General features: G+C 44.8%; 1 protein-coding gene and 3 non-coding genes across 5 annotated transcripts in view; all 4 read right to left on the bottom strand.

Annotated features, from left to right (window-relative positions):
- The window catches only part of RPL17 (ribosomal protein L17), a 456,550-nt gene extending 446,567 nt beyond the window's left edge, over positions 1-9,983 (bottom strand). The window contains exons 1-7 of one of the 2 annotated variants that reach the window (XM_060236186.1): positions 9,831-9,925; positions 8,333-8,385; positions 8,082-8,122; positions 6,822-6,956; positions 5,475-5,573; positions 3,546-3,737; positions 2,897-2,949 (exon numbers count right to left, since the gene is read on the bottom strand). In XM_060236186.1, coding sequence (XP_060092169.1) covers positions 2,902-2,949; positions 3,546-3,737; positions 5,475-5,573; positions 6,822-6,956; positions 8,082-8,122; positions 8,333-8,372 — 555 coding nt within the window. In that variant the 5' untranslated portion in view covers positions 8,373-8,385; positions 9,831-9,925 and the 3' untranslated portion in view covers positions 2,897-2,901. Of the gene's footprint in view, positions 1-2,858; positions 2,950-3,545; positions 3,738-5,474; positions 5,574-6,821; positions 6,957-8,081; positions 8,123-8,332; positions 8,386-9,830 lie in introns of those variants that run through there. The other variant, XM_060236185.1, reaches the window with a different exon arrangement.
- Positions 5,645-5,711, bottom strand: LOC132570659 (small nucleolar RNA SNORD58). The gene has a single exon (XR_009555358.1). It is a non-coding gene; the product is annotated as a small nucleolar RNA SNORD58 (small nucleolar RNA).
- LOC132570661 (small nucleolar RNA SNORD58) lies at positions 7,124-7,188 on the bottom strand. The gene has a single exon (XR_009555360.1). It is a non-coding gene; the product is annotated as a small nucleolar RNA SNORD58 (small nucleolar RNA).
- Positions 8,483-8,549, bottom strand: LOC132570660 (small nucleolar RNA SNORD58). Its single transcript, XR_009555359.1, has one exon. It is a non-coding gene; the product is annotated as a small nucleolar RNA SNORD58 (small nucleolar RNA).
- Positions 9,984-12,312: the final 2,329 nt, after the last annotated feature.

The raw sequence follows: 12,312 nt of genomic DNA, 5'->3' as shown, positions 1-12,312 counted from the left end.
TGCGTAGACCCATGTTGAAAAAAATTGAGCTAAGGCTCCGTGTAACATCAAGAGGAGGCTGATGAAGTGATCAAAACCGTGAGGAGGCCTTTCATAAGCGATTCCTTCCTTACTCTCTCATCGTAAGTGCCAGACTCCTAACGATAAGAGAGTAAGGAAGGAATCGTGAGCAGAGCTTAGGACTGCAGTACTGCAGTTTTACCACCCTGGCCATGGGGCTCTTGCCTCCCCATTGAAGCCCCTCCCCAAACTCCACCCCCAAATTCTTCAGGTATTTCTAACCCAGAGCTAGAATCCCCCCCCCTTCTCAAATTGCTCTTGTAATCCAGAGCAGCTCGTAGAAAAGATGAGTTGTGAACTAGTATTTAATTAGAACTAAAACTAGTATGTAATTAGACCAAAATCTTAGTCCAGTGGCACCTTTAAGACCAACAAAATCTTAATTATTTGGTATTAGCTTTTGTGTGCATGCAGACTTCTCGATACACGCACACAAAAGTTTATACCCAGAATTAAAACTTGGTTGGTCTTAAAGGAACCACTGGACTCAACCTTTGTTTTGTTGCTTCAAACCAACATGGACACCCACTTGTATAGCACTTAATTATTTGGTGTATCACCACTGAGCCCAATAATAAAAAAATTATCATTTCTTCTAAGAATTTGTTTCATGTGTCCCCCTCCCCACCCAAGAGAGGAACAGTAGTTTGCAAACACAACTTTCAGGGCATTTTTTTGTAGTGGGAACTCCTTTGCATATTAGGCCATACACCCTTGATGTAGCCAATCCTCTTGGAGCTTACAGTAGGCCCTGTAAGCTCTTGAAGGATTGGCTACATAAGAGGGGTGTGGCCGAATATGCAAAGGAGTTCCTGCTACAAAAAACATCCTGACAACTTTAAACTTGGAATTCAGTGTTCAGTGGGACTGATTGCAACAAGAGAACAAGATTCCGGCTAGCTTAACCGGCTTCAAGCACCAACCCTCGGAAAGCTTAAGAGAAACTGAACAATTGTTGTGCGCGCAGATGCGTGTTAAGTGCCGTTAAATCTCTTCTGATTTATGGCACCACTGTGAATTGATGACCTGCAAAATCCCTCTTCTTAACAGCCTTGCTCATGTCTTGAAAACCAAACTGAAGGCCGGGGCAATCTGCTCTCTTGTTGGGTCTTTCTCTTTTCCTGCTGCCTTCAGCTTGTCCTAGAATGTCTTTTCCAGTCACTCGTCTTCTCATAACATGACCAGAGTATGGTAGTCTTTGTTTAAAGTCAGAGGTGGGGAACCTTTTTTTCTGCCAAGGGCCAAATGGATATTTATAACACCATTCGCGGGCCATAAAAAATTATCAGCTTAAAAACAGTGCTCCGCCGAGGGAGAAGGATTCAGGCCAGCATGCAAATACGGTAATTATTTTTCTATTTGAAGTCTTGGGGGGAGAGCCTAATCCGGCACACACACACGGACTGCCGCCCTAAGCAAATGCATAGATCCAGGGGTTTTTTTGTAGAAAAAGCCCAACAGGAACTCATTAGCATATTAGGCCACACCTCCTAATATTAGCATATTAGGTCACACACTCATTAGATGTTAGGCCACACCCCCTGAGATAAACAAGTGCAAACTGAACTGCGACAGTAACTTTTCCAGGCCCTGCAGCAATTCTGGCTGTGCTCTGTGATCCCTGCCTAGCCCTGGGGAGGCTGCTGTGCAGCGCAGCTGGGCCCCATGATCCTCACTGGCCAGCCAGGCCTCAGAGAGGCTGCCACATGGTTCGGTTTGGCCCAGCAATCCCTGAGGGCCACATACGGCCCTCTGGACGGAGGTTCCCCACCCCTGGTTTAAGTCATTTTAGTTTCTAGGGAGAGTACATCCTTTGAAATTCTGTTTTTTGGGGGGAAATGTATTATGAAGTCACTCAAACAGTCTCTTGCAGTACCTCACAGATTAACCAACATACTGTGCACTAGAGCAGGGGTGTCAAACATGTGGTCGAGTGGCCAAATCAGGCCTCTGGAGGTCTCCTATCAGCACCCCCCCCCCAGCAACTGGCTGTCCTCTGCTTCCTTCTCCCCCTCTCGTTTTCTTCTGCATTATGGCTTGCTTTGCCAGGCTTGCTCAATCGCACAGGAGTTACAGAGCAGAGCCTATTTTCTCTGTTGGCTGAGGCTCCTCCCTTGGGGAGGAAGGGGGGGGGACAGCTTGTTTTGCCAGGCTCTCTCAATTCAAAGCAGAGCTACTGAGCCAAGCCTCTTTTCGTTCTATTGGCTGAGGCTCCTCCCCCCTCCTGGTCCCCTAGGGAAGGAAGGAAAGAGCCAGAACTTCCTTTGGCCAGTTCCCTGGATTGCAGAGGAGATACAAAGAAAGCACCTTTAAGACCAATGAGCTCTAGTGTTTTAAGCATGTTTTATTTTAAGCTTTTAAAAAATCTTTGTTTTCCTGTGTGCTTTATAACTTTTATATCTCTGCTACCTGGCATTAAATTTTATGACACACATGGCCCAGCCCAAGGAGGTCTCATTCATGTCAGATCTGGCCCTCTGAACAAATGGGTTTGACACCCCTCGGCTAGAGTCTGCTTCAGCTGCATGAAAGGGTATCTTCCATGGCAGACACATGCACACAATAGTACTTGTGTACATTTTTAAAATCCAGGAGAGAGAGAAACCATCTCTCCATAGTGGGTGTGGTCCACTACCAAACAGTAATGAACTAGCAAAGCACGCAAACATCTTTATGTTCTTTATAGTAAGCCAGACACTCCCAATCTCGTATCAGTCCAGGTCTAACGTCAAATCTGCACATGTATTCCAATGCCTATTGCCAGACTTTTAGCAGCTATATAAGAAAAGAACAAAATATTGTTGCCTTGTGTTTTATTTTTATTTGTTCAAAGAACAGTGTTCATTCACGGGCCATAAGTTTCTGCTTCTTCAGTTTCTTTTGGGATATCTGAAAGGTAAGACAAAATGAATCAAAGTCTACACAAATACCACATGCCTTCACTAAAACTCACTGCTAAAATAATTATATGGGGGACGGCTCCATCAATGGCTACTAGTCATGACTAAATGAAATCTCCACATCCAGAGGCAGACATCCTCTGAATACCAGTGTTAGAAACCAACATCAGAGGAAGGTCTCTATGCCTTGTACTTGGCTCTCCAGAGCGACAGGCCAGCAATGGCGTGAGACCAGATGCTGGACAAGATTAATCACTGGTCTGATCCAGCAGTGTTGCTCTTAGGTTCACAACCTCCATTACATGACTGAATTTAAAAAATCCTTCTAGCACGATGAAATCCTTTGATGACAAGTACTGGAGCTGTGTCTTTTTACTAACAGCCACAGGAATGTTTGAATTAAAAAAAAATGTGCAAACCAAAATGATACTTACTGTAAAAACAGAATTATAGCTTAGGTCATTTCTTGGGCACCAGCGTTAACTTATCATTTAATTGTTATTAAATATATTTAAAAGCCTTGATTATAAAAACACACACGATCCAATTCCAAACTCAGATTCCACAGGGTGAGTAGCGTCATACCTTCTTCTTCTGAGCAACTTCTTCTTCTGGCTTGGGGACAATCTGCTCCTTCTCCGTGAGGATCATCTCAATGTGGCAGGGGGAACTCATATAGGGGTTGATGCGACCGTGAGCCCTGTAGGTTCGCCTGCGCATTTTAGGAGCTTTGTTGACCTGAATGTGCTCAATTACCAGAGAATCCACATCCAGACCCTGGGGAGAGAAGCATTTAAAAAAAGCCCTCATTACAAACCCAAGCAAACGAAGTAGACTTTCTCAAGCAAAGTGAAGACCCCCCCCCACCCAAAAAAACCCAGGCCTGGAAAGCCAAATGTTCCTATAGTACAGAATGCTTACAGATGATTAAAATATGGAATTTGCTGCCATGATGGCCCCAAGAATAAATAGCTTTAACAGGGGATTAGATAGAGTCATGGAAGACAAATCTATCAGTGACTACTAGCCTGGGTTACTGAAGGGAACTTCCACATTGAGAGGCACTAATCCCCTAAACCAGGAGGGAATATCCAGGGAAGGTCTCAGCCTCTATGCCCTATTGTTGGCCATCCAGAGGAACTGGTTGGCTAGCTACCGTGTGCAAGAGGATCCTGCACTAGATGGGCCATTGGTCTGATACAGCAAGGCTCTTTTTATTTCCACTGATACAACAGTGGACCAGAATCACAGTTTGAAGGGACATCCCGGGTAATCTAGTCCAACCACCTGCACAATGCAGGAGCTTCACAAATACCTCCCCCCCACACAGTGACCATTACTTTAAGTTCAGAAGATGGCAAGAACCTCCAGGATCCCTTGCCAAACTGGTTTGCTGGCTGACCCCAAAGTGGCAATCAGTATTTCCCTGGGCGTGTAAGAAAGGGCCACAAGAACCAAGCACTGATGTAACCCTTCCTGCTCTCCTCATGATCTGTGTAAGTTCACAATATCAGCATTGCTGTGTGAACCTCCCATTTGCCTATAAACCCTTCCTGAGCTCCAGTTCTACTATGGTCTCTATCCCCACAATGTTCTAAAGGTTCCCTTAGCACCTTTTAAAGGTCAATCTCGTTAATCCCAGCCCCCTTACAATACGGTCTTCCCAAACACCTCAGAATGATCCTGTTAATTTTCATGGCTTCCGTTACCACCTTTGTAGTACTAAACTCCCAATCATTTCCTTTCCCCTTCTATCTTGCTTTCTGCAAGTGTCTCATTCCGGAGGCAGCAGAATCGCCTTTTCCTTCTTTCCATCCCCACAATGTCCAATCTCTGTGCCTTCTGTTGAACACTTTCCTGCCTCACTTCTGTTTTCAATACCGTTCCCATTACTAATGGCACTACTATTACATTTTTTTTTAATTATCTCAATTTTGTCCTGATTTCTCAATAAGCAGCTGAGGTGTTTCTAATTCTGGAATGGGGGGGGTGTGGCTTAGTGGGAGAACCTCTGCTTTGCATGCCGAAGATCCCAAGTTCAACCTCTGGCAGTTCCAGTTATAAAGGACCAGGCAGTAGGCGATGAGGGACCTCTGCCTGAGAGCTGCTGCCAATCTGCGAAAAGCTTCATGTGGGAATCTTACTTAAGGGCTGTCAAATACCTAGACCAAGGGGTGGCCAAACTTGCTTAACGGAAGAGCCATAAAGCATAAACATCAGACGACTGAGAGCTGCAAGACATGAACGTCAGATGTTTGAGAGCCTCAAGGAAGGGAGGAGGGAAGGCAATCAAATAGATGAGGGGGAGGTGCAAAGAAAGCAACTTTCTCTTTAAATGCATCCTTCAAGCCACCACCTGGCTTGGAGAAGTGATTTCAAATGCCTTCTCCAAGCTGGCTAATGGGACAGTGGGCATTTCAAGAGCCACACAATATGGCTCCCCTGACCTAGACCATTCCCAAGCCACAGCCCCTTTTCCAGTTCCCTGTGCAACAACCAGCACCCAAGTTTTACCTTCAACTCAGCATTGCTCTCAGCATTCTTGAGCATGTGCAGGAGGAACTCCGCGCTCTTCTTCGGCCAACGCCCCTGCGTCCAGCCCCACTGCTTGGCCTACAACGTGAAGAATGCCGTATTGAGCTTCCTTTTAAGCAAGAAGATTCGTGCGGCTTCCCTTTCCAATGGTTGCTCAGAACTAAAATTTCTTTTCACGGTTAATCCAAAGGTGTCCTAAGAAAGTCATCACAGCAACCACACAGCGGAACGCAACTGATGCACGAAACCACAGCTGTGCTACGCACCCCAGCAACTTTACAGCTAAACCGGTTCCTCATAAAACACTTCTATCTCGCACATATGCAAGCTCCATATTAAACGGATTTATTTATTTTTGTTAATTTCTAGTCTGCCATATCCCACAAAGGGGCTCAGGGCCGACCGCAACCGACTTAACAACAATAAGCAAAAACATTAGAAATAAACAATTAAAAAATAAAATTACTCCATCAGAAGGACAAAGTAGGAGTCAAGTTTCACCTCGAAGACCAACAAAGTTTTATTCAGAATGTAAGCTCTCGTGTGCTCTAAGCACGCTTCATCGGATGAAGCGTGCCTAGTGAAGAATTGCAGATTTAGAATTTAGAAGAATTGCAGACTCAGAGGAGCTCACAATCTCCTATATCTTCTCCCCCCACAACAGACAACCTGTGAGGGGGTGGGGCTGAGAGGGCTCTCACAGCAGCTGCCCTTTCAAGGACAACTCATGTGATAGCTCTGGCTGACCCAAGGCCATTCCAGCAGGAGCAAGTGGAGAAGTGGGGAATCAAACTCGGTTCTCCCAGATAAGAGTCTGCACACTTAACCACGACACCAAACCGGCACACAAAAGCTGACATTCTGAATAAAACTCTGTTGGTCTTAAAGGTGCACTTGACTCCTACTTTGTTCTGCTGCTTCAGACCAACACGGCTGCCCACTTGGATCTATCCATCAAAAGGAAACAGTCACACAGTACAGTACCTGCTTGTCTTGCTCCTGGGATTTTTCAGTGCTTGCAGAGACCTAGTTTCAAATGCAGTGAACATAATCTCCCTCTGAATTAAACATTGCAGGGCCCAGATGGACAGGCAGGCAAGCTGGCAGATCAAACAAAACTTTAAACTGTTTCATCCACGCATTGTGTGCACGCTTTCTGCACAGGGCTGCAATAATCTCACACACTCATTGTGGCTGCACTGATGGGCACACCCTAGCTGATTGTCAGTTTCCTCCCCACGTTAATCCGTTATAGCACTCTTCTGTCCAACCAACAGTAACATATCTACCCCCCTTTGTTCTTCATAGAGACTTATATCATCATACCTGAGCACATCTGCCAACCCCACCATTGTAGCGGCGAAAGGGCACACACTGTTTCTTCAGCGTCACGTCTTTTAAGTACTTGGTGGCCTTCCGAATGTGCATACCCTTGATAGCTTGGGCTGTCTCACGTGTATTCTGGAAAGGAGAAAAAGAGCAACACAATCAGCATCCCTGGCTGGTCTACACATTCCTTAGAGGTAAATAGGCTAAAAACCCTGCAGTCAGTTACTCAAGACATTTAAGAGCTTTGCATAATTACCACCTAAAATCCGTACAGCAATGAAAACTTAACTGGAGAAGTAACTGCTCAGAGCAAACTGGTGTTTTCACGATAAATCCAAAGGTGTCCTAACAGTCATCACGGCAGTTACAAAACTCCTCCCTCCCCCCAAAAATAAATACAATGATCCCTGACTGTTGTACAAAATATTCTGCAAATGCTTAGTTTTTATTCTTAATGGACAGTCTAATCAAGGCAAGTGATATAAACTGGAGAACCAATTTGGTGTAGTCATTAAGTGCGGACTCCTATCTGGGAGAACCGCGTCTGATTCCCCACTCCTCCACTTGCAGCTGCTGGAATGGCCTTGGGTCAGCCATTGCTACTGCAGAGTTGTCCTTAAAAGGGCAGCTTCTGGGAGAGCTCTCTCAGTCCCACTAACCTCACATGGTGTCTGTTGTGGGGGGGAAAGGTAAAAGGAGATTGTGACCACTCTGAGATTCAAAGTGGAGGGTGGGATATAAATCCCATATCTTCTTCTTCTACATAAGAGCTACTATTAGAATTGTTATGCAATCTGTGATTTTTCCTGGTTGTGGTATGTTGATGGCAGAAAGTTCTTATTATGCACATGGAACTGGGAAAGCACTCAGGTGCAACATAATTTCTTAATAAACTACGAATGACAAGATTTGAGGCAATTTGGAGTCTATGGCAATGAACAGGCCCTGGAAAAAGCATCTACTTTACTTATCTCTTATATTTTCCTTTTATTTATTACATATGCAGAAATCACAGTTTACAGCAAATTATATTAAGGGATGATGGTACTAGAAGCTAAGTTTACTCTGTACAGTTCAACAAAAATCAAAGTTACACTCTATAGTACATGTATTCCACTGATGTTTACAAAACTCACATGTCTAGTGACTGTGCAATTTTAAAACATTACTGAATACATGATACCAAGCAAAAGGTATGCTGAAGTCCATACTCATGCTTTCAGGAGAAAAAAAAAATCAGAGTTAGATTCCACATACCTTAAAGTGGACTCGAAGATTGGAGCCCCTTGACTTGCATGCTGCATGGGAAAGAAAATGAGCACTGAAATCTTAATACATCCTAAATGTGATTTCAAACTGTGTTCTTTTTTTTTGTAATTGTAGTTTTATTTACATTGCAATACACTTTGAGTTGCACAAGGTAGAATGTTAGTTAATAAACATGTTAAAACAAATAAATGTAATTATGTCTAAAGTGTTTCAAACAAGCACTTGAGGAATTTACTTACATTTTGTGGGGTTTTCTGGATCAAGCGAGTAGCGGACCATTTTCAGGTATTATCTAAGAAACGTTTGGAAAAGTTATGACTTAGATTTGCAACAGAAGGGCATCTGTGCTCTCTGAAGTACCCAAGAGACTGTGAGATCATTTATGCAAAGCTGCTCAGCAATCACAGTATTTTCATGAGTTAATCCAAAGGTGTCCTAAGAAAGTCATCATTGCAGCTGTAGTTTTTAATCAGATGGTTTTCTGTCCCTAAATTTATATCTAAACAGAAGAAAAAGCAAACCATTTCCCAAACCTTTACTTCACTTCCATAGAATACAATCCTATATATAATTACTCCATTCTAAGGCCATTGATTTCAGTGGAATAACTGTGAACCAAGATTGTACACCTAGAATCACAACATTACAGCTGAAAAAGTTCACCAACTACAAAAAAAACCAGTGTAAACACTCAACTGCAATACGTTAATACGTTTTTTTTCAGAGGGTAGCCCTCTTAAGTCTACAGCATAACTGGAACCCAATAGCATTTTAAAAGACAAATATTATTTTTAGGGTACACATTTTTAAGAGTCAAAAGAGCCTTTTCACTGTTTCACAAGGCCATGGCCTAAAAAAACCCGCACGCGCAGAGCACAAAGGCAATATACTACTCCTGTCTGGGCCTTATGGGTTTTAACCAAGCTGTTAAAATTTTCTTTGTTTGAGGCTGACCAGATGTTCTTAGCTTTCAAGAACTAATACTGCAAACCTTCTCAGTGCCGCTGAACGACCACTCTGACAAGAACGCAGTCTGATTAATATGAAAGTTGCAGCCTTCAGAATGTATGGAAACGATGAAAAAAATGGCCATCCCTCTTGCATTTATACACCACCGACTCATCAACGCCACACACACACGCACCCCTCTAACAGGGGTCCCTTGCTGGGACTCTAAGGCTGCTATCACATACACTAAATAATGCACTTTCAATCCAACTGGATTTCACTGCATAACCTGGTAAACTCCAACTGGAAAGTGCACTGAAAGAACACTGTTTAGAGTGTGTGTGATCGCAGCCTAAGATTATGCTCTCTGCATATTGGCTGGCTAAGCAAACGCAGCAATTCGTTTGGACCCCGTCCCAAAGGCATCCCTACCTTTAATGTCTACAAGCCTACCAAACGCTTCGGTTCCTTCTCCTTTTCCAGCTTGCGCCGAAATTTCCCATAATGCTCTTTCCTCCCCATTGCTGCCACGCGACTGCTAAAGCCGGCTCTTCAACATCCGGGCCTTTGCAGGCCCCCCTCTTTACAAGAGCGGCCATTTTCGCCGCTTCTAACCGAGACCGAGCGATTCCCCCGCTTCTCAGTCCCCGAATTCGGAAATGCCGCGGCAGGCGGCCGGTTATACGTCTCCCCTCTCTATGCGGCGTGATCTCCGGGGCCTCCCTCGCGGGATGGCGGCATTCCGTGGCGGATGCAAAGCCAGGCCCTAAACAACCCCATACGACTTACCCGAAGACGTTCTCTACCGCCGGGAAAAGGAAGAGCAGAGGATTCTGGGAGGATATCGTGAGTCATCCGAGTCTCGCGAAAGTTCCCACCCGCGAGATGTACTTCAAAGGCAGAACTCGGATTGGTTAGGGATCGTGAATCAAGAGCGCCACTGAGAATGCATCGCGGGCACCGTGTTAAAAGTTGTAATTTTTTTTTTGTATTAAATCTAATCCAATACAAAGGGAGCATAGGGAATATATAGATAATAAAAATATAAATCCAACGTACAAAAATCCAGTCTAGATCATTGGATGCATGTAACAAACAATTTACAAAAACAAGACATAATACACTAGGTATTACCGTAACAATTAAGAAAAGGAAAAAGGAAAGGTTCCCTGTGCAAGCACCAGTCGTTTCAGACTCTGGGGTGACATCGCATAATGGCGTTTTCATAGCAGACTTTTTTACGGGGTGGTTTGCCATTGCCTTCCCCAGTCATCTACGCTTTCCCCCCAGCAAGCTGGGTACTCATTTTACTGACCTCGGAAGGATGGAAGGCTAACCTTGAGCCGGCTACCTGAACCAGCTTCCGCCGGAATCAAACTCAGATCATGAGCAGAGAGTTCAGACCGCAGTACTGTGGCTTTACCATTCTGCAATTAAGAAATAGCCTACAATTCATTCTATTAGGCACAAAGGAAATATTTCCAAAGAATTACAAAACTAGGGCCTAAAGCAAATAATAATCTATAGCCAAATCAGCATCATTTACGAAGATTGTGATTTTGAATCCTCATTTGTAATAGAACTAAATCTGAGTTTGGGTTGCCAGGTCCAAACTGAAGAAATATCTGGGGACCTTCACCTACCCAAACCCTTTACTCTCCAGCTTCCACCTCTAAATATTCACTGCCACAGGAGGTGGTGGCAGCTACAAGCATAGCCAGCTTCAAGAAGGGAATGGATAAGCATATGGAGCAGAGATCCGTTAGTAGCTATTAGCCACAGTGTATTGTTGGAATTCTCTGTCTGGGGCAGTGATGCTCTGTATGCAGGATTTGAATATGTGTGATTCTGAACATGTGGCAGCACTGACAAGTGCTGGATGGATGCAAGCACTGCAGACCTTCAGACGCCTGAACTAGATTTACTACAAAAATAAAATAAAGCAACTCTGCAGCAAGTTTGAACTCAAGCCACCAGGTGGTGCTGTTTGATAGGCCTGAAATTTCAACAAGCCAAGGCAGCGTTAGCAGCAATCATTGCACCTTTAATTCTAGGGCCCTTCTAAGTGAGTAACCCTGTTTGAAGCAATAGAATCAGCGGTAGTTTTGTAGAAAAATAGGTGATGGAGCTCATTAGCATAACTCATTAGCATATGCTGACCCCCCCCCACACACACAGCCAAAAGCAACCTGATGCAAGAAAGGAGAGCCCTGGGCGAGCGAGGCCTGCTTGGGCTGGCTTAGGGTTGCCAATCCCCAGGTGGGGGCAGGGGATCCCCCAGTTTGGAGGCCCTCCACCCGCCTCAGGGTAATCAGAAAGCGGGGCGGGGGGGGAGGGAAATGTTTGCTGGGAACTCATGATTCCCTATGGAGGCTTATTCCCATAGGAAATAATGGAGAATTGATCCGCAGGTATCTGGGGCTTTGGGGCCCTATTTTTTGAGGTAGAGGCACCAGATTTTCAGTATAGCATCCAGAGGCTCTCCCCAATATACTCCCTAAGTTTCAAAAATATTGGACCAGGGGGTCCAATTCTATGAGCCCCAAAAGAAGGTGCCCCTATCCTTCATTATTTCCTGTGGAAGGAAGGCATTGAAAAGGTGTGCTGTCCCTTGAAATGTGACGGCCAGAGCTCCCTTTGGAGTTCAATTATGCTTGTCACACCCTTGCTCCTGGCTCTGCCCCCAAAGTCTCCTGGCTCCACCCCCAAAGTCCCCAGATATTTCATGAATTGGACTTGGCAACCCTAGGCTGGCTAGAGATCCTTCATTTGGCCAGGGTTCTCCTTGCCCTCCCCTCCAGTCAAAAGGCCAGCAAGCCACCTGCACCCAAAATCACAGAAGAAGTGGAGAAAGGGTGGCTTGGGCTTCTCCAGGGGTAAATGAGGGCTGCTGGAGGCATAGCAAAGCCCCTGGCGGCTGGCTGGCTGCCCGCTCTCCTAATCCAGGGACTGTTATGCAGCTGCACCTCCTATTCAATGGACAAGATAGGTGGGGAGGAGGAGGGGAAACCTTCAGAGAGGTTCAGGAGCTGTGCTTCTGTGAGCTCCTGCTGAATCTGAGGCCTGAATAGAAAAAAGTATGGGTTCAGTGGCCCCTTTAAGACCAACAAAGTTTTATTCAAGGTACGAGTTTTTGTGTGCATGCACACTTCTTCTCATACAGAAATTCTGTTCACTCTGTTGACTCTTGTATTTGAATGTAAATTTAGTGCTATTCACAGATCTTACCAACCACTTTGATCCAATCCCAGCTATAATTGCCCAGTTACTT

Source organism: Heteronotia binoei, chromosome 4 (assembly GCF_032191835.1).
Source record: "Heteronotia binoei isolate CCM8104 ecotype False Entrance Well chromosome 4, APGP_CSIRO_Hbin_v1, whole genome shotgun sequence".
Lineage (NCBI taxonomy): Eukaryota > Metazoa > Chordata > Lepidosauria > Squamata > Gekkonidae > Heteronotia > Heteronotia binoei.
This window is presented reverse-complemented; position numbering and strand designations above follow the sequence as displayed.